The sequence below is a fragment of the Lepisma saccharinum genome, chromosome 17, assembly GCF_977018435.1.
Source record: "Lepisma saccharinum chromosome 17, izLepSacc3.1, whole genome shotgun sequence".
NCBI lineage: Eukaryota > Metazoa > Arthropoda > Insecta > Zygentoma > Lepismatidae > Lepisma > Lepisma saccharinum.
This window is the reverse complement of record NC_139245.1, coordinates 44,557,453-44,579,986: the sequence shown is the minus strand read 5'-3', so window position 1 is coordinate 44,579,986 and position 22,534 is coordinate 44,557,453. Positions and strand designations below refer to the sequence as shown.

General features: G+C 39.3%; 2 protein-coding genes across 3 annotated transcripts in view; both read left to right on the top strand.

Moving 5' to 3' along the window:
• The first annotated feature begins 819 nt into the window (after positions 1-819).
• LOC146001712 (pfs47 receptor-like) lies at positions 820-13,152 on the top strand. Its single transcript, XM_083139377.1, has 4 exons — positions 820-983; positions 7,474-7,763; positions 8,584-8,727; positions 10,992-13,152. Exons 1-4 carry the CDS (start codon positions 974-976, stop codon positions 11,091-11,093), a joined length of 546 nt encoding a protein of 181 aa, XP_082995503.1. The 5' UTR covers positions 820-973; the 3' UTR covers positions 11,094-13,152.
• Positions 13,153-18,139: 4,987 nt separating this feature from the next.
• Positions 18,140-22,534, top strand: part of LOC146001292 (choline/ethanolamine transporter flvcr2a-like) — a 47,430-nt gene continuing 43,035 nt past the window's right edge. For both annotated transcript variants that reach the window (XM_083138598.1, XM_083138599.1), the window contains exon 1: positions 18,140-18,210. The gene's annotated coding sequence lies outside the window, so the exon portion shown is untranslated. The remainder of the gene's footprint in view (positions 18,211-22,534) is intronic.

Genomic DNA, 22,534 nt, shown 5'->3' with positions numbered 1-22,534 from the left:
AGTGAGGGGGAATCCACTAGGAAACCAAAAAGCCCCCCCCCTCCATTTCAATACCCTGGCAGAGCATTTGGCAACCATGTTCACTTTGTTTTTTTTCATCCACTATAATTTATCGTAGGAAGTACTATTTCTGTTTTTTCGCAATAATAAACAATGTCTCAATCCTCTTTATAATTTAAAGTAAAAATAATGAACGAATTTAAATTATCGTCCGTTTTGATAATAAAATTCCATTTTATTGTAACTCAACAATGGAAACGTTAAGAGCGGCATGGGTGGTGTAATGTCAGCTTCTATTGTTGCAACGAATTTCAAATTCTTGCAGCTATTTTAACGGTTAGTCAGTCAACAGTTTGCTGAGGAATGGTAGTAAGTGCTTGTGTAGTCTTACGACATTATACTAAATTTAGCTACGTATTAGAGATAAGGGTCAATGTAATAATATTAGTATTTCTTTATTAGTATTATGCCTTGTTGCCTACAGCACCCTCCCTGACGAAAGTGACTGGGTTCAACACTGGTCCTCATCGACTGTGTATGCCATTGATCGAACCCAAGAACGAAGATTTTACAGTTTTAAGACACTAATTGACCTCCAACAATACAGGAAATGCTATTATGTTTACAAAACACGAATAAACAGTGCGCCCCCCTAAAGTAATGCAGTAGGATCGCGTAAATATGCGCACAACAAGAGCGTAACAAGAGACAATTGGCGATGACGTCATTGGTAATTGTTCCGTGGTGTGCCAAGTGCCGCGGGTGGGACAGAGGCCTTCGTCATCTTCTTGTAATTCGGACATTGCAATAACCTGCATTGTGACGTCGCCGGTGATACGATAGCAAGAAGAATGCGCCGGAAGGTCGTCGCATTGCAGCTGCACATGCGCCCCCTCGTGGCGACGCCTCGGTCGGGCCTCGATCAGATTCAGTGTTGGGTTTCGTTGTGAAGGAAGTCGGCTCGGGAAGCAACATGCCTGAAAGTAAGTATGTAGCCTCTGCTTAGCTTGAGCACTCTTTGAATATTTAGGAACAGCTTTTGCGGCTTTTAAGTTTCGCGTCTTTATACGCGTCTAGATAATCTCAATAGTTTCGTGATTACTTAAGTCTATTAAACTATTCATAATATCTAGACAATAGCGAAAGCATATCACACGAAGATTCACATGAATGCTCTGGAAGGAATTCCAAGCAGATAGAATTTTTCGTATTTTGGAATAACACAGCGGTTTATCGAAAAAAAATGAAAGAAAGCTGCCCTCGCGTCAGCCAAAGGCCCAGCCGAGCCTTCGAAATTGTACTGTCAGGATTGCAAAGCACATTTTATTGTACCCAAATGTCCAATAATCAATGATGGTACGGATATGTCGCAAAATTAGATCCGTGCGAATTTGGTTAAAGCAAAAGGTGCCTGAGGTCATAAATCCAAGATTGACGTCACTAGACACGCACTGTCCTATTTTATCACAACTCCCTAAAAGGTAGTCGCACGAAAAATATTTTCTTCTTTTCGGAACAGAAAAAGAGCACCAAAGTTTATTAGAATGTTTTCGATTTCCGTCATGAGACACATATTTCAACTTCATTGAGTTTTGCATTAGAAATTTTGGTTCAGTATACAATAATGATTTGAAGACTAAAATTGGTAAACGCTGTAAGTGCCACAATAATTCAAACACCGTTTTCCACGTTAAACTGTGAAATGTGTCATGCTTTATAATGTAGTAAACGTGAAATGTGGCTGGTAGCCCTCTAAGTAGTTCAGAGGGCGTGTAAAGAGGTCACTAGTGTGCACGTTCTTACGGGCTGATGTGCGGAACGATGCGATTTCCCAACACTTTCGCTTTTGGCACTTACAACGTTTACCACTTTTAGTCATTTCTTAAATGCTTTATCCTTCACTGCATACCCTCATATAATTTCATTAAAACATTTCATACATCATATGTTAGCTGCATGTTGGTTTAATAACGAGTTTGAATGGGTTCATTAGTAACTGGCACACCGCACACACTTTTGCAGTGTTGCCAACTGCTAGTAAGATTTTCGAGGGTAGTTCTGACGGCGTACTGATACCGCTGTCGTCTTTTGTAATAAAGCAGTCCCAAGTTTGGGACCAGGCTACCAAATATGGCCCTGGGGCTCTTTGGTAGTGTATGAAATACACCTGTTCAGCCAGTCTCAAACCTCAATTTCATGGGTGTAACGAATGACGCTATGGAAAAGCACTGACTCCAATGTCACTCCCTACTCTACGTGCTGCACCCCGGAAACTACACTCTTGCAGACCAACGAGGCTCTGGCGACTGGAGCAAATTATATCTAATCCTCTACTGGGTTTGTGTTGGTGATTGTCCCTTCATTCATCATCCATCTCAGCATTCATCCTCATCGTCGCGATCAGCCAAACTGTGAGAAAAGCGACGTAAGATAACCAACTACAACACCATGATTGTCCATAGGAGGATATGTTCATAAGTTAGCACAGAATGACCATAGATTTACATATAGGGATTCTTAAGATTTGGTATCTACTTTTTCCATAACACGTCCATTTTGTTTCAGTTAGAGAAGAAAATATGGCGGATTATTGAGATTTTTTTACGGGTCAGGGACGCCGGAAGACATTTAGCTGTTAGACAGATGGTGGATATTAATACATAGGGCGGACAGGTGCGAAGTGTATACTTTATGTATGTTTCACACACACACACGTTATCACTCATTTACTCTCATTCTTCTTCTGTTTCTCTCGTGTTTCATGTCCCTTTTTCCTTCCTCTTATGTCTTCTTTCTCCTTTTCACTCGCTGTTCTTCTTTTTATCTCATTCTACCTTTCTTTCTTTGCTCTATTGTAGTTTTTCTTATCTATGTTGTTTTATATCATTTCCAGTTTTCCTCGCGATTTATTTTCTCTTCCCCATTCTCTCGTTTTTTTGTATCACTCATTCTTACGTCCATTTCTACTCATCATCTTTTCGATAATGAAAATAAAGTAGCGAATTCGAAAGAAATGTTTAAATTCAATTCGTTTAATAGGCAAGATAGTCAATTTATATGCATTGAGTTCGTTTGACTGTCAAATGCCCAACGCCCAGAACATCATTATATCATTCTTCATTGCTGCTTAATAATATTTTCCCTTCGTGAATTCTGTTTACTTGGTGCACACGCTTTCAATGGGGTTTTACCCGACCTCCATGGGGGAGTGGTTACCACAGTACGTTACGACGCAAAGGATCCCGTGTTCGAATCCCGGCCTGGGCATGTGTGTACTTTGTAAGTGACCCTTCATCAATTTTATCATATGATCACTCATCCTCATCTCCGCGGTTAACCAAAAGTGGCAGAAAAGCGACGCCAAGTAACAAGAATCAAATCAAATAGGGATTTACTGGGAACTTAACTGCAGTATCGGAACATTCGCATTAACATTAGAAGCTAATCCTCACTCGATAACGGAAAAAAATAATGGATACAAATTTATCTTTTTATAAGTAGCAAGATTATAAAAGAGAGCGTTAAAGTGTATATTTTTTATGTGATTAAATAATTATATTTTAAGAAAGGTTTTCTAGAAGGACGTGAGTGGTTTTGAACTTCTTAAACCCTGTCGTTAATAAGGGTTATTGTCTTGAACCTTCCAAAGACTCTCCTCTGAAATAGAGGTTTCCGGGAGTCGAACTGTGGCGAGGAATTCAGTGCAGGGGAAGAACGCAGTAAGCCAAGCCTGGCCCGTACCAAGTATTGATTAGCAGAAACGTCTAGGAGGAAAGTAGAGCATCGATCTAGTACCACCCCAAAATAACACGAAAGTTGGTCATAACCTTGACAACGGCCATCCTGGATACCAAATGAAAAAAGAACAAATGAAAACAAAGCAAAGCGAGGATTGGATTGGAAGGTGCAACATAGACTTCTCGGTGACGAATTGTCATGAGTTATGGATTATGATTGCATTTCTTTACATGTCCTACCTGTCTGCAAGTACTTTACGCAAGCTCAACATAAGTCAGTGTCATATAGGTGGGACAATCACGAAAGTGGCATATTGCAAATGTGAACTCAAATGATTCTATCGAAACGGAAAGTTAACATAAGGTTTGGACAGAGAAGAGTTTTTCCATGTTATAAAATTGTTTTTAACAGTTCTTAAAGTATAAAGTCTAATTATATATATATATTATATATAATTATATATATATATATATATAAAATGTGAAGAAACAACATTTCTTAGATGACTGTAACTATTTATCATCAAATCAATATGTATACCCAGTTAGGGCATGTTGCTTGTATTAATGTATTTCAACCTATTAAACTATAGTATGCTGGACATAAACAGCCACATGTGAAGCTGTAAGTCCAATGAAACTTTATTGAGTTGATTAAACTATTACTAATATGTGCAACAGCGGAAGCAAGCTACATGAAGATTCATATGAATGCTATAGAAGAAATTCTAAGCATAATTTTTCAGATTTTCTAATAGCAGTTCTTCGAAAAGAGAGGAAGATTCGAAAGCAACTGCTCTGGAGTCGGCGAATGGTCCGGTCGAGCCTTAATGCACACACACATATACACACAGGAATCATTGTATTTATTATATTGTACTATTATTATTATTAGTACTATCTCTTATTATCATTAAATAGATAATTAGATAAATAAATCAACATGATATTTAGTATACAGGGCGATTCAGTAAAAGCGTGCAAAATTCAAACAGGAAATAGGTGACGCACCACTGAACAATTTGAGATAGGGAACGTAGGATCAGTGAAGCCAGCATAGTGAGAATGGGCTGAAACATATCGAGCTCTAGCATGTACTATGGTCCATAGGAATGACAAATAAGTGAGTGCAGGCGTGCAATGAGTAGTGACATTGATTTACGAGTATGAGTTACATGCTTGAGGTTTTGAAACTAGTGTCATAGCTTTGACAAACAGGTGCTAGCAACGTGCAATTATGCCTCTCAAAACAGTTGTTCAAAATGACGGCGACCAATAGAATGCAAGCACACAGCATAGGCGTGCGCACGGAGGGGGGGGGGGCAAGGGGGAGCAATTGCCCCCCCCTAATCACGGACGTTCGCAGATTTTTTCCACGAAGGGACAAGCCAGGTATTTTTCCATGGGGCATATTACCCCGATAATAGTGTTGCCCCCTCAAAAAACACCACTTCAATTTGAAATTATCGCATTCCTGCGTCCCCATCACATAATATTTAATGTAAATTACTATGACTACAATCGAATTATACGTGTGTAATATATACTTAAAGGTTGACATTCGTTTTCGAATTGGAGGTGTGGTCATCCTTGACCCCTCTTTCCAGACGTTCCATGCCCCTATATTATTATACTTTCACCTAGAAATTTAGTGTAGAGGAATCTTAACGCTGTTATTAAACGATATTATACTCTTAAAGAAAATGGCGTATTTTCAAGCCGATGAAAGTTCACTGCAACTACAGGAGAAGGGGGTGCAGTGGCGCAACCACATGGGGGCAGGGAGTATTGCCTTATCCCAACCTTGGACGGAAATCAATTCTAGGGGGGGTAAACATTGAAGTAAAAGAAAGGAAGACTAGCAGAATCTAAGAGTAGCAGGACAAATGGATACTCAAGATGGAATTAATTTTCCCGTCTATCTTGCATTATTTCTTCCAGACGTCAGGAGCACCTGCAGGGGGCCACAGAGGGGCAATTTCCTCCTCGATTTCAAGTTTTATATAAATAAAGATACATTTCGTAAAATTTTCTTCCTCACTTCGCTCGCAATATCTGCTTTTCTTGCAGTCTTGTCAAGTTCAGAGCGGCGGGAGTCTTCTCTCTGGGCGCCGAACGATCTGAATGATAAAAATTGTAAAAGAGAATGGCCGTCCGTTAATTTTTTTGCGCTCTATTAAATCAATACTGTTTTCAATTTGCCAAAATTTGAATTTAAAAAAATTTCTTCCTCGCTTCGCTCGCAATTTGTTTTCTATGTTGAATTTTAAATTGCCAGAGAGAAGTAAGAACAACTAAGTACTTCAGACAGTTGTTGCTATAACAGTTTGGTTTCCAGGAAAGGAGTGCGCACATTTCAGAGACAATTTATATCATTTTTGTTGTTGGTTTGTTATTTACTTTATTTATTTATTTAATTAAAGTTTCAGATACAGCACTGAAAGACCATTTTATACTGAAACTGTAGCAACAAGAAGAAAATAAAAACAATAATGAAAATAAAAATAACAACAACAAAAAAATACAATACAAGATGGCAGACGAAAAGAAGAAATTGTTACACGTACCTGTGTTCTGACAAGAAAATATCGGTATTTACAGGCAGGTTATTATATAAGTGTGGGAGCCTATAGTAAAGAGACCACTGTAGGAGAGAGAGCCTTGTAACGGGAATGTGAAAGAGCTTTACGTTGCGGGTTGGCCGTGAGGGTACTCGTAGATGAAATTGGTTGACAAGGAATTCGGTTTTAATTTTGCCATTAATGATTTTATGCAAAAATTTCATGTCTGCTAGTTCGTGACGAGTGTGTGGTGACTGGATCTTCAAAATAGACATATTATCTGTTTTATGGAGGTGTCTGAGAGAAGGAATTCTATGGCGAGCAATGGCGAGGAAAAAGCTGAGGACAGAATCAATCCTGGAAAGATTAGTTTTAGAAGCCATAGTCCAGATGGGGGAGCAGTATTCAAGAATGGGAGAGATAAAGGATGAATTGATTATGTAATGTATTTAAATAATATGTTACATTATACGCACACACACATACCCATGAATGCAATAAAACTAAAACAGTGAGATAAAATGAGGTTTTTCTTTCACGACTGAATTTTCATCAAGGTTTTTGCCCCCCCTTCCCTAATCAGAGGGTCTGCGCACGCCTATGGCACACAGCAGTGTAGAAGATTCTGCCGCTTCATAAACAAGTGATTTGAGATATCCCCAGTCGAAAAATGGAGTAGATTCAGGTCGGGTGACCTCACAGACCAGGGAATAGAGTTTCCCCATCCAAACCAGCGAACAGGAAAAGTAAGATCCAGATGGTTGCGGACATCCACACCGAAGTGAGGTGGTACTCCGTATCTCGGTCCGCTGGCTTCTCCGACTTTTTCCCGGGAAAATCTGGAGCGAGCGAACGAAAGCAAGTCTCTGCGCAAATAGTGACGCAGAGGGCTTGATCAATGAACACGTGCGAGGGAAAGGGATTGCGTGGATGGAGGAAGGGACTGCATGTTCTGCTTCGCTCCTCCCACTCGCTTCCTCCATTATGCGAGGCCTTCCTTCAGAGATTCCCAAGATAAGAGTATAGGTATCTCATCTCAAATTGTTCAGTGGTGCATCACCTATTTCCTGTTTCATTTTTGCACGCTTTCATTGAATCACCCTGTATATCAAGAAAGCACAGATGTTTTTTTTAACGTATTGGCTTTTGTGTGACACCCTGTTCTGTATTTTCAGACGGAGACGCAGAGGAAGAGCAGCAGCAGCAGCCGGAGGAGCAGGAGGAAGCAGCCGAGGGGGAGGCCGAGCAGACCGAAGAGCCAGAAGGTCCCTACACCTGGACGGACGCTTCGGGCGGAGAGGTCCCGGAGGGGGCCGTCGTGGGGGGACAGGACGAGGACGGCAACGACATGTACGTGGGAAGGGCCCACCACGAGAACGACCTCCTGCCGGGGAAGGTACTGCCCTCCAAGGAGGCCTGCTTCGTGTGCTGGGGGTGCGCCGAGCATGCCAAGAGCGAATACCAGGTTAGCAACGACGTGTTCAATGGGAAGGGGGGTTGAGGGGGTCCGGACCCCTCCCGAAAGACTTAATAAATACTACAATTAAATAATGAAAATAATGAAATAATACGAAATTAAATAATGAAAATATTCTGTACTTGTTGTTTAATTGAGGGTTATTAATTTTCGCCGAGCCTATTGGAAGGCAAGGACTATAAGACCAGACGACTTGGAATGACAGTATCAAAGAAGATTTATGCAAGATTTATTACTACTTATAATAATATGCATACTTTTTGTCAACTGGATCTAACGTCCTTTTTTGATATTCAATAAATATTGAATTCTTCATCTATTTGACATAAATTTACTTGCCCGGGCATTTTCAAGCAATTCGATTTTTTCTGTTTCAATATGTAATGAAGTTTACTAAATTACTATATAAGTTTCTTTAGGCGAGGTCTATGGCTTTATAACTTCAAGTTCCCGTCGAACGGTTTGACGGCGCTAATGGCTACAGCATCTCCTTTTCCACGGACTTTGGTAAACCTAGAGATTGTTCTTGTTTTGGTGCTTAATATCTGCATATTGCAACATCGTATTTTCGTCGCTTCACGTGGCTTCACATTCAAGCGATGCATTCACTTTACCGCTAACACGTCACACAAAAACGTGAAGCCTAACTTTGGATACGGGCCGGGGCTGGTCTGAAACGTTGGTAAGAGTAAATAAATATTTGTGCTTAAAACTTCGCAGTGATAACCGTCATTTTTTTATATAGAGAGCTTGTTTGACTTGAGATAATCATAAGGTATTTTACTTTTTTTTTTTTTCGTATTTCCAGGTTCTTTGTGGGTGTGAGGTTGAATGGGTGAAGGAAACAGGAGGTCAAATTCCAGAAGGGGCCTTAGAGGCTGGAAAGACAGAATTAATGGAGCCCCTCTACGTGGGAAGGGTGGCACATGCTGGCACTATTACCACTGGAAAGGTAAGATCATTTACAAGCATTTCCTTAACGTAATATGACATCTTTTCGTAAGACAATATAACTGCTCTAAACATATACAGGGTGTTTCCGTGACCTTGATTCAAATTTGCAGGGTGGATGGAGACTGGACCAAGTACCAATATGAGATAAGGCACCCCGGTCAGGAAAAGCACCATTAAAAAGTTATGAGCCAATACTATTTTGGGATGACATTCGAATAAGAAAACTGAAATATTGTAGTTAAACAACTGGGTTACTCATCTGACAGTTGTTGAATAAAACAAATATGATTTCAATCGTAAATATATGTCTAATACGATATGAGCTCGACTCACGATTGCTGGCTGCTTTTTTGAGTAGTTTTGACTAGTTATACAGAGTGTCCGAATTGTAACCGACAGTTTTTAAATAATTATTACATTTCAACTAACCGAGGTCTTTGTTAACAAAGAATTGCATAAGCAATAGTACATTTGTGAGTTTTGTTCACCAATTTAATCATAGATGTACAGTGGAATCCACAAGTACTACCTTGCAAATTGTCCATGACTAATTTCATTAATTTTTCTTCTACACCCTACATGTTTTTAAGCGACGGATTTCTATATATGCTGGTGCAGAAGTTGTCAACAGTTTGTTTTGAGTCTTCTTATAATTCTTGAAGCTCTTATTGGGTCAAATAAAGTACACGAACATGGTGATGGACAATTTGCACGGTAATACTCGTGGATCCCACTGTACAACTAGTGGTGGCGGCGCTAGTGTCGCTCAAACAAAAATGTCGTCGGTACAGAAAAAAGCACGCTTAGCCCACGGAAGTCAATACGAGAGGCGAGCAGGCAGCTAAGAATTGATAAGTCCACTGTTCACGAAGTCGTGCACAAAAGGTTACATTTGTACGCATACACTTGTTGCACGAAATTAAGCCAGATGACAGGCCGAAAAGACATTCGTTTGCCATTGACATTCTGCAGAAGATTGATGTTACCCCTCTAGACTTCTTTCTTTGGAGGTATGCCAAAGACATGGTGTATTCTGGCCAAAAGATAAACGATATACAAGAACTGGAGGACCATATTCGAATGCTCTTGCTTCTTTAACTCCTCAAATGCTACAGAACAAGTGGGGGGAGCTTGAATGCAGGCTGGACATTCTCCGTGCAACGAACGGAGCTTATGTGGAGCTATACTGAGCTGTAACTGCTTCCAATAAAACTTGGCGAGTGCCTTCAAAATGTATGTTTTTGTTTCAAGCTATTTCTTACCATATAAAAATAGCACACTTTTAAAAACTGTCAGCCCACTCCGGACACCATCTATATAGTGTTATTTTTCGTCTTGAGCCTACTTAAGTTTCCTTGCTGTTGTTGCTAATGTTATTTATTATACGTCGCGACGATGGGGACGAGCGGCAAAAAGATGAGATGGAGAATATTACAAACACACACATTGACGGCACAACCGCACGCTACCCCAGAAAATTATACTCTTATGAGTGCAGCCCAGGTGTACTACATGGAGGAAAGGTTGGCACTTGGGTGCCTTGTCGGAAGATACCCTCTTCCCCCAAAACCTTCCTTGTCTTTGTATTCCCGGACATTCCTTCATCTACCATGTGTAGTACATAGAACTTTCTGTTACATGAAAAATGGCTTTGAACAACTGTTACTTGCGCAATCTAATTTTCATGAGCAAATAACTTTCAAACTGATAATTCCAGTGTCTTAGAAATACTAGAATTACTTTCTAACAGCTCTAAAGATAATTTAACTAACTTACTCTCTAGCCTTCTTAAACCCGAAGGTTTATGGCTGCAGCAACACAAGCCTTCCATCTGTCCCTATCCTGCGGAAGACCAATTCAATCTTTTCCATCCTTACCGATTTCATTTAGGTCCATGTCAACGTTATCCCTTCATCTTCGTCTTGGCCTTCCTACAGGTCTCCCAACAAGAATCCTGTAAACTCTTCTTTCCTCCCCCATTCGTGCCACATGACCTGCCCAAAGTCTTCATGAATTAATTGTTATAATAATATCTGGACATGAATACAAATTATGTGGTCTAAATTATGTAACCTTCTCCACTCACCTGTCTCCTCATCCCTTTTAGGTCCAAATGTACATTTTATTTAACAAAGGCTTTCATTATACTTATGTACACTTCATGAAATTTAAAAACCATTCAGACCAAGAAATGAGCTTCACTTTCAAAATGTTTAAAATGTGAAAGAAACACTTACCAATAAATGTTCTTCATACTTGCAGGTGCATCCCAGCCACGGTGTCTGCTACATCCCCTTTGATGGAGCCGAACTGTCATTTCCCGAGTACGAAGTCCTCGTAGTGAAACAACCGTCTGATGAATAATGCACCTGGAATAAAAATCAGGAATTTGTGCTCTCTTGTCCTGAACGATTACGCAAATGACAGTTTATAAATAAAGAAATTTCAGAACGAGAAAAATGGAGAGTTTAAAGTAGATTTAACCAAAGTTATGTTACTGCATTGACACTTCTTTGCTTTGCTTTCATCTCGAGGGACTAACATATTTACCTACAATACACAATGTGGTTAAAGTTACTTTGCAAATTCTTTGTGTACTGCTTGGAGTGCAGGTAACAACACGTGATCTTGTATGTGATCCCATTAGTAGCTACGAAGTGTGAATAGGTTACGTTACTAGAGTGATAGCGAAGGAATTCAAGCTTATTTTTGTATATATGTTTATGCTTGGCCACCTGGAAGGGTTGAAAGGGAAGGAACACGACCCTTCCCTGGGAATCAAATAGAAGAGTGAATTACATAATGACATGCCATTATTGCTTCCTATTTAAGCACTAAGAATTCCAAGAACACTACGTTTACAAAAGCCAGTCAAAATAATAGAGTTGAGACGGTTATTGAACAATTAATATTTCCTTTATTTAAATTAGTGATTTGTGTAAAAGCTAAAATGCTCTTTACTGATAGTGTGATCATAATTCCTAATCGCAATAAAGAATTATGATTGAAGAAAAACAGAAAAATGTGAAAAAACGAATTTGAATGTAAAGAATATTTGTTAAATATTTAAATCGTGTTTTTAGATTTCTCATTAGTATTTACAACACATTGCCACATTATCCAAAAAGTTTCAGTTTCAATTTGTAGGATTGAAGCTAACATTCGAAAGGACAAGAATTTTCCCCTCTTGATGAAATAAGTGATAGGGAATGTAAATATTTATGCCCCTTTTCTCAACCTATGCCCCAATTATTATTTTTTAACAAAAATCTAATTGACTTAAGATCAGTTTGCACTTTCTTTGGCCTAATCCTGCTACCATATCCTTCAATCATAATATATCGAATGGCATGGTTAGTTCACAAGTTGAGCGCTAGGGAGCAGCAACGACCAATGAAAATGAAACGCCTATACCACCATCTCTCGGGCAAATTTTTAACTTATACGAGAATACAGGGCACACGTTCCTTGCATAGTCAATGATCTGAAATCACTGGTGTACGCAAGGGGGAGCTGATGGAGCTTCAGCACCTCCCGAAGTTGCGAAAAAAGAAGAAAAACAAATCAAAATTTTTAGCTCAATGCAGTAAAGGACTCGAGGGGGGGGGGGCATGAATAAGAAATGCAAACCCCCTTAAAAAATTACCCCCGATTTTCATTATTGTCTTGGAATAATTTTAAAACAAAGGTTAAAGAGGATAAATACGAAATATTTTATAAGGTATCGAGCCATCATCCCCTGGAACTCAACTATACCTTTACAATTCCAACCCCCTCCGAAAAAATAACCTTGCGTACGTCAGTGTCTGAAATATATTGTGCATCTTACTTTTCAATAATATTATAAGCATAAGTCTACTCGGTAATCCTTCAATAATGGAATATGATTATTGCATGTGCTACAGAAACAGATAATGCGGGCATTAATATTCATTTTATAGACTATGATGTACATAAGTAAGTAATATTGTATTGCATTTTATGTTACGTCGCATTTATTCATCTTTGAGATAACCGAGACCTATCAGTAAGTATACGGTGCTGTTTATACAATTTCTGTTGATTCTTTCTGAGTCGTATGTCATGAACCCAACATGCTTACACACACAATTACGGGATGAAAATAGCCAACTAAAGGCTGCCAAGGTTGCATATTTGTCTCAGGTGTTGAGAGAATGCTTTTGTAAAATGTTAGGAAAAGAACCAATTAATGTAAGACTGTGAAACTAGACCACAGGTGAAGCTCGCTATTTTTAGATGATTTCTTCATTATACAGTTGTTCCAGATTGTTGCTTCGGCTTGATAAAATAAAGTAAAAAATGCCAGTACTAACACCGATTGAGTATGAAAGTAATATGTACAAGAGAAGGTATGGTACTATGTAAAACATTAAGCCTGAAATATATTTTGTTGCAAAAAGAAGTTCGTTACTTATTGATTATCCAACAACTTATTCTATAATATTCATCACAGCGTATGTAAGGCAGTTTTCAGACCGAAGCGACCAGCGACACGTGGCAGGAAGTGACAAGTGACACAGGGGTTTCACACCAAAACAACAAGCGACACGGTCTCCCCCAGTCTGTAAGAAAGCATTCATTCACTGCGCATGCGCGACCACCAGACCTAGGCGACACGATGCCATATCACTTCAGTGCGAAAGGCGGTTCATTTCCACACATGCCGATTGTCACTTCGGTCTGAAAGCTCCCTAAAATCTAACCATATTAATGTTGTTTTTTTACTTCAATTATTACATGTTTCTTGCATACTAATGGTGTCTAATTTATTTAATTTTTGTTACCTAACGTTGCTTTTCTGCCACTTTTGGCTAATCACGACGATGAGGATGAGTGATATGATGAAATTGATAAAGGGGCACTCACAAAGAACAACCATCGAACCTGGGACTCCTGGCGTCGTAGCGCGCTGTGCTAACCACTCCGCCACGTAGATCGGCATATTTTTTGTATGTTTCTGATCGTTAAATTATCGTTATACAGGGTGTCTATAAAATAACTCCGCCGTTTTAAACAATGATAGCGCGCAAACAGTACTAGGTAACTCAGGTTAGTTAATTACTTTGATATCAGTAGCTCATCAAGTCTTATTCACGCCGTTTGGAGTTTATTCCAACAAAGGTTGGCAACGCTGCGCAGCGTTGACCTTGAAGTGGCCGAGCCGAGCCGAACCCAGTCAGTGCAGTTCAGTGCAACGGCGACGCCGCAACAGAAGGTGCACTGTGTGATATGGCTTGTAGAAACTGGATCTGTTATTACTGTACAGCGGAACTTTCGACGCGAGTATGGTGGTGTTTAGCCTTCGGACAAAACCATTCGTCAATGGCTTAAGGCGTTAAAAGAAACTGGAAGTGTGGATTGGAAGGAAAGGGCCTATTCCATGGCCTCCAAGAAGTCCGGACCTTACTCCCTTAGACTTGTTCCTATGGGGACATGTGAAGAACATGGTTTATGCGGAGAAAATTCAAGATGTCAACCATCTAAGGCAAAGGATTATCGCATCTGTGGCAACCATCACCCTAGACATGTTGGCCAGGAGGTGGCAAGAAGTTGATTATCGTTTGGTTGTGTGCGTGCTACAAACGAGGCACACATTGGAATTTACTAAATTGTAAACAAAACTTGATAACATTACCTTCAAAAATGTGTATTTACTTTTTCCTGAGTTTCAGTTTTTAATAAAATATTTAGCTTCAAAACCCAGGAGTTCTTTTAAAGATACCCTGTATTTTATGTGGGAAATGAAGTAGTGTGTACCTTACTTCTATGTTCTTTGCCTTACTGGAAACCACAGCAAAGCCGAATGAAAAGCGATTGGCATTGGACCCCATTTTTCAGTTCTGCACGAGGTTCCAAAGCTGATATCGCCGCCACTGGTCAGGGACAAGCGGGCTCAGGACCCTTCCGAGAATTTGCCAAAATATCAACAAATGTTGATCAACGCATTTAGGATGTTTTCAATATGCTTTGCGACGTATAAAATGCTGATCTTGAAAGCAAAGCCTTCTTTGTTTAGGTTGAAATTTCAGTTTAGAAGCTAACAACAATGGAGAAAATCCCAATGGGATTGGGCAACTAACCAAATGCAAGAACGTGAAGAGCGAAACAAATAATTTCTGATCAGATGTCTACATCCTGGTTCAACACTTACTATCACCGCTTAGAGATCATCGCTTGTTGAAAAAAGTAAATTTCATACTGCAACTACATAATTACAAAATGTAAAACTGTTCAAATATAGAGTGTGAACCAATAACAGTCGTAAATATAATATCGCAGTCACACAAAAACACCGTATACATAATACAAGGTTTAGAAAGCAGTCATATACAAAAGAACAAAAGAATGATTGCCCGGGTAAAATTATGAGCACGCACTTAAAACACGAATATCCACAACACAAAATTTTAAAAATGAAATACAAATACACACACACACTAACCTAAACACAAATCACACTAGAAGTGTAAAATGCGTTTGTAAGAAATCCATGGCACATAAAGCGTAAATTTGGTCCCGGGTTCGATACCCGGTGGAGACACAAGTGGTTCGGATCCCACTTTAAACTGTAGGTCCAGTCCCTATTAGCCTTTCTGTGCATAAAGTGGACTTAAAACACTAAATCAATCAATCAAGACTAGTGTTTTATGAATTCACAGTGTACATTATTCAGACGAATTCGTACAGTGGTGGATACGTTGCAAGATGTTTACTGATAATTTTCATTAATCATTTTCCAACACATTTCGTGTTTGGGTATCTTCCGAAAAAAGCAGGGTTGTTAAAGGTTCAGGAATCCATAAATTCTATTGGGTTCTATTGAGTCCCAGAATAGGACGGAACCTTTTTCTCGCATAATTTAAATTTGGTCCAAGTTGCGTATTGTTTCATTTCATACTTAAACTGATCCGGAAAAAAGGTCCCTGGACCGAATTGAAATACTTTACAGATAAAAGGTCCTTTACCGGCCAGAACCCATTTACACTTCTTGACTTTTTCTCCTTGGCCGGAATTGAATTTATTTAAAATTCGTGGACCTTTAACAACTTTTGAAAAAAGTATCCTGGTGTACTATACCTAGGGAGACAAATTTATGGTAAATAACAACTGAGGAGAGCGGTAAATAAAATGTTAGATCAGCGGTATATACCAGCGGTGGAAAAAAAACAGACTAATCTTATCGCTGCTACAGCTAGCAAGTTCAATGAAACTGGAAGTTGAGTAGACATTCGGGGGAAGAAAGGGATGCAGCTTGACAGGGAGCGAAGTTTTCGAACAGATTATGTGCATGGGAAATTCAAATTTGCAGCGTCTTCCTGATGTGATCGAAGATAAAACGTTCTTCAGCTGCAAGTGGTAGGAAACTTTAGGCAAACGTTTCGTTACAAATGAATAGTTTGCACGCACAACCTCGAATGCCGGGTTTTGCGTGTTTTCTACTTAATTTGATGATATTTCACGGTTATTTCGCGAAAAAGCGTTCATTTCGTGGAAAAGCACACATTTCGCATTACTTGGCGAATAAAACTCATGCATATTTCATCATTGGGGGTGTAGTTACGTTCAGAATGTTCAAAATTGCATATTTTTCTCACATTTTGCGATTTCGCGCATCGCGAAAATTCAATGTCCCTAACTATACCTCTCCCCAGAAATTAACCTCCTCCCTGCCAGCTTTCCTGCACCTCCAGTAAGGAACAGCTTTATCTGAAGGACACGAGTAAACTAATGCAACCTGCTGCATTTATTTGCCACGATAAGCAATTTTTAAGGAAACATAAGAAATCGATTTGATTGATTTGGTGTTTTAAGTCCATTTTATGCACAGTAAGGCTAATCGGGACTGGACCTACAGCTTAAAGTGGGATCCGAACCACTATGTGCCTCCACCGGGTATCGAACCCAGGACCCCTTGATTACAAGGCAACGACGCTACGCATAAGAAACCATAAAACTACCTTACCTAAAGTGCAGCAGGTTAACGTATGTAGTAGAAGAAACAAGAGACATTAAACAGAAGTTAATCTTTAGAAATAGGCGGTGTACGGGATGCGAAAAGAAAATCGACGAAAATCTTCGTTGGTTCCAAAGTCAGAATCTAACTTTTCTTTATTCTCAGACAGACTAACTGAGACTGGACATACAGTTTGTTTGATTCTTTAAAATAGTTATCGTCGCTTTTCTGTCACTTTTGGCTAATCGCGGCAATGAAGATGAGTGATGATATGACGAAATTAATGAAGGTTTTGGTTCATTTCAGTTTTTTTCTTAAATTAGCTTTCTGCCACATGTGGCTAATAGCGAAGATGATGAAACGATGAAATTCGTGAAGGTATACTCGCAAAGAACACCCATGCTCAAGCCGGGATTCGAACCCGGGACCCGTCATATGGCTATGTGATAACCACTCAACCACAGAGGTTGGCGGACCCAAAGTTTAGAATGAGATCCGAACCACTGTGCAATGTGCCTCCAATCCAGGACCCTTCGAGTACAAGGTGACAGTGTTGCCCTTACGCCATCGGGGATATTGTCTAATCGGAACTGGACCTATGAGTTTTAAATGGGATCTGGACCACTGTGTATTTTAGCTCCATCGGGCATCGAAGCAGGGACTGCTTAATTACAAGGCATCGTTACACCTCCGCCATTGTTTATGCACGTTAATAGCGACTGGGCCTACAGTTTTAGTGGGATCGAACTATTGTGCATTTTACCTCCATTTGGCTTCAAACACAGGACGATACGCCAATGGGGATATGAGATAATCGGGACTGGACCTACAGATTAAAGTGGGATCCGAACTGCTGTGCAAACCTCGACTGTGCATCGAACCCGAGACCACTTAATTATAAGGCGACAGCGTTACCTGTACGCACGCCATTGGGTATGTAGGCTAATCGGGACATGACCTACAGTTTTAAGAAGAATCCGGCTCACAGTGCGATTTGCCTCTATGGAAAATCCAAGCGGTATTTCTTGAGCGTGAGCGTCATGCACTACGCTATCTGCTCCATTTCTAAGGAATCCCTACATTCAGTCCCAGCCTAGAGCAAGCGAACGGAACCAGGTCTCAGTGCAAGTAGCGACGCGAGACGGCTCCACCAAATAACACGTGAGAGGGAATGGGATTGCGTGGAGGTGAGAGCGACTACGGTTACTAATCCTTGCAGCAGCGTGTACTGTTTCGCTCTGCCCACTCGATTCCCCAGAGATAGCCTCGACAGTGTTACAGTATATCGGACCTCTTCGCCTCTCGCACGTCACAACAACAAATGCACTCTGATAAACTTGACAATTTTTTGTGGTAGGAGAACACTGCGTGACGTAATAGGGAGATGAGGAGAGGGGAGGGTACGTTGCGAACTCCACTCGACGCTGTCCACGAGTGGGAGCAGAAAGTACTTCACACAGGCATCGAGGGACGCAGGTGATAAGCCGAGTGCAGGTGTAACGCAAGGTAGGCGATAAAACTTCTATTTTTGCTTGGTGTTAATAGATGTGCATGTACTTGGCCGCAAATACGTTGATTCATCAGGGTATTTACCAGGGAAACAATTTTATATGCTGATAATACAAGTAATTGTTTACCAGAGTCCGGCAAGATACTCACAAAATGTAACGCGTGACAGTTACTTCGTCTTACAGTCAGAACGTTTAACTGCTTAAGCAAATAGGCCTATCCCGTTCGTTCTCTGCATACGGCATGTTTTCCAAGTGTAAAGTTACCAGTAGGGTATTGTTTCATTTAAAAAAACTTTCCTGGACATTATTTAAATTGATCTGGAAAAAAGTTCCTGGACCGAATTTAAATTCATTGAGAAAGAAGCTTCATGGCCCGCATTTAAACTTATCTCAAATAAAGGTTCTTGAACCGAATTGAAACACTTTTCAATTTGTAAACACTTTACAAATAAAAAGGATATTTACGGTCCAGAACCCATTTGCGCTTGATGGTTTTCTTTCCTGGACCGGAATAGAATTTTTTAAAAAATCCTGGACCTTTAACAACCCTGTTTAAAACAACGCAACGACTGGCAAGTAAGTCCAGGACAAAGTTCCGCAACGGAGGTCGACACTTTGGTAAAACCTTCCTTAAAATTATGCACAGATAGGATAATATGGCCTGGACATGCAGGGTAAAGTGGTATCCGATGCACTGAAATGTTTGCCAACTGGGAAACGAATCAGAGCTTTTCGATTATTTGGCAACTACCAACTACCTCTGGACCGGTCAACTCACGACCTCGATACAGAAGGAACTTTGTTCGAGTTCCACCCTGGACTTTTATGATCGTTTGTAAATGCTCCTTTATTAATATAATTCGATTATTGTTCATTCTCATTGTCGCGATAGCCAAGAGTGACGCAAAATAACAAGAATAGAAGCGACTACAAGGTGATTGAACCCGGTACTCGTATTGTGTATGTTATGGTCAGCTTAGTTAGGGACTCCCAGGTGCCGCAGTGGTAACGTAGTCGCCTTGTTATGAAGTGGTTCCGGGTACGAGACATCCAGTGTAGCCACACCGTGGTGTGGATTCCACTTTAAACTGCAGGTCCAGTCCAGATTAGCCTCTGTGCATAAAACGGACCTAAAACATACGTTCACTTTCATAGTGTGGTCATTTTTATCTTGTCAGCAAAGAGATCTTTGTTCTGTTCCCGGTATTTGAAATTAAATTATTTCTGTTTACTTCGCTTTTCTATTCCTGTCATTCGCGACGACGGGAATGAATAATGAAGTATGTAGAATGACTTCATTCTGTTTTCGAACCTACAGCATTACGCTATTCTAAATTGTTTGAAATGCATTGGTAAAGATTTCATTTTAAACTGTTCTCTACTCACCTATCTCCCTACCTGTATTAAATGCCGGCCCCCGTGGGGGAGTGGTTTTGCACATCGCGCTACGACGCCAGGGCATGGATATTTGTGAGTGTCCATTCATCAATTTCATCATATCATCACGCATCCCCATCTTTGCAAATTATCCAAAAGTGGCACAAAGGCGAAGTAAACTAAATCAATTAATAATAATAAAAGAAACCTGTACTAAATGGGTTAACTAACACCATGTACAGTGGGATCTATGAGTATTACCTTGCAAATTGTCCATCACCATGTTCGCGCACTTTATTTGACTCAATAAGAGCTTCAAGAATTAAAAGAAAACTCAAAACAAGCTGTTGACAAGTTCTGAACCAGGACACATAAAAATTCATCGCTTAAAAACACATAGGATGTAAGAGAAAAATTAATGAAAATGGTCATGGACAATTTGCACGGTAATACTCATGGATCCCACTGTACCTCCCAGCCTGTTCTAAATATGTTCGCTAACCTCAAGGAAAACTGTTTATATTTATTTATTTATTGAACTCAACAGGTATATACCTAATTACAGAGACCATATGAAGGATACATAGTGAATATAATTACAAACATTTCTGTAATATAGAAATAGAAATTTTATATATATATATATATATATATATATATATATATATATATAATATTAAAATATTTAAAATTATTTATATATATACACACTTTATCACGCCATTTCATTAGGAACTTATGTGTTTAAGCTTAAACCATTGTGTTAATAGTGGCTTTACTGAGCTCCCTTACGTTCATAGAAAAGATGTCAATGGTGTCATTCTTGATTAGCAATTTATTGTAACTGGTGCACATTCTCCACAATGGAGATTTCTTTTTAATTTCCTATATGGTCTTCTTTATAAGAAAATCTTCATTCTTGAGTCTAGGTTTCGACGACGGGATTCGAAAATTTATCTGGCAGAGCATCTACTTCGTGATTTAACAACTTACACAAGAATACTATTTCCTGTAACGTTCTTCTATGATACAGCTTTGTAAACCGACTTTCATATATTAGGTTGTCGTAGTGTTCAAATGTGGGGTAAACTTTCTGAAATTTGTATTTTAAAAATCTAAGAAATCTTGATTGGACTATTTCACTTGCTTCACTGTACTTTGCTGTGTCTGTATTCCATAACAGATGCATATTCGAGTTTTGGTCTTGTATATGAATAATACAAAACTTTTAGTGTCTCTATACTCTTGAAATCCCTCCCCATTCTAAGAATGAACCCAAGGTTCATGAACGCTTTACTAATTATTTGTTCTACGTGATTATTAAAAGTGAGATTTGAATCAAAAATATTGTTAAGCTAGTGTGTAAAAAAAGTCGTTAACATTTGATTTGAAAGGATAAAACATTAGTAATAGAGCTGACAAACTAGATCTAAATATATTCCATGCCTCAATATTGTTACAGAATAACAACAACAAACTTAGCTAAGATACGTCGCAATTCTGAAGAATGGCATTTCGAATTGGTGCAAAGGTTAGGTGACAAATAACGGACTTTGTTCTGGTCTTCGTACTCGTTTTTCTAGCATATTTTGCCCTCATTAGCCTCCAAAATAACTTTTTTATGGCTTGTTTTCCAACTGATAGAGAATTTACAAACACTTAAGAGTTTATTAAATTGAAATGTGGAAGGAAATCGTTCACGCTGTTAACAATACAAACTTTGTGCTTCTTCGAAAACGACAATGCACATTCCTGGAATATGACGCGAACCAAATACATTTGTCATGCGTGTTGGAATGTGATAAGTAGTGAGGGGCTTCGCTTACAATTCATGAAGTTTTTAGTAGGAGACTGTAATATCTGCGAGGGCCAAAGAAAGTCAAGGTTAGTTCCTTAATAGGCTAATATAGTGAACTTTTCTGCTAGCGCGTCCTTGCAACCATTGTAGCCACTACGCCATTCTTATCAGGGGTGCCCCCCTCAAGGCCCATGACGCACTCCCCCCAAAAGAGGTACAACACCCCCCCCCCTCCGTTTATGCCGAATTAATTACTCAAATTATTTTTGTCGGACAAAATTTGCGGAAAAATATAATATCAGAGGCGCACGAATTATTGTCTGGGGGGGGGTGGCAAGTACCAGGATAAACGTACCAATAATAATAATGGCTTTATTATTATTGTTATTATTGTTACCAGTAGTAGTAGTAGTAGTAGTATGAAAGACGTTATTATCCCCATAAATTACGCAAAAAGGGGGGTAGAAGTCTGTGCTAAAGCATTTGTTTGGAACAAACTATTTGAAATATATTTTCAACACCGTCAATTTCACATTAGCTAATAATGGAAATCAAGCACACAAACTGTTTTTGGAATGACAGAAAATGAATGATAAATGCATTCCGAAGATACATGTGTAAATTTCATGTACAACATATGTTTCACACATATGCAACATGGAGCGACATATAAAATAGAAAATACATATGCAACAAGCTAACACTAAATTGTGTACGTATTCAAAGCTTATTCAATACAAATATACAACACATATTATTTAAATACATCACATCACAGAAAACAAACATAATGGGAGCGAAGCGAGTAAGAAAATTTTTAATCTAATTTTTGCAATTGAAAACAATATTGATTTAATAGGGCGCAAATAATTTCACTGGACGCCATGGCATTCTCTCTTTTACAACTTTTTTTTTAGATCATTCGGCGCCCATGGCCGACTCCCGCCGCACCTAGCTACAGCTCTGAACTTGACGAAAACGAGAAAAGCAGATAATGCGAGCGAAGCAAGCAAGAACATTTTATAAAATGAATTTTTATTTGCATAAAATTTCAAATTGAAGGGGTAATTGCTCCTCTGTGGCCCCTCTGCAGGTGGTCTTGCCCGTCAATGTTTATCCCTCCTTGCTACCCTAAAATTGAACT

Coding starts and splice junctions, on each gene's coding strand:
- LOC146001712 (XM_083139377.1), top strand. Junction 7,764..8,583: donor ATGCCAAGAGCGAATACCAG/GTTAGCAACGAC, acceptor TCGTATTTCCAG/GTTCTTTGTGGGTGTGAGGT. Junction 8,728..10,991: donor GCACTATTACCACTGGAAAG/GTAAGATCATTT, acceptor TCATACTTGCAG/GTGCATCCCAGCCACGGTGT.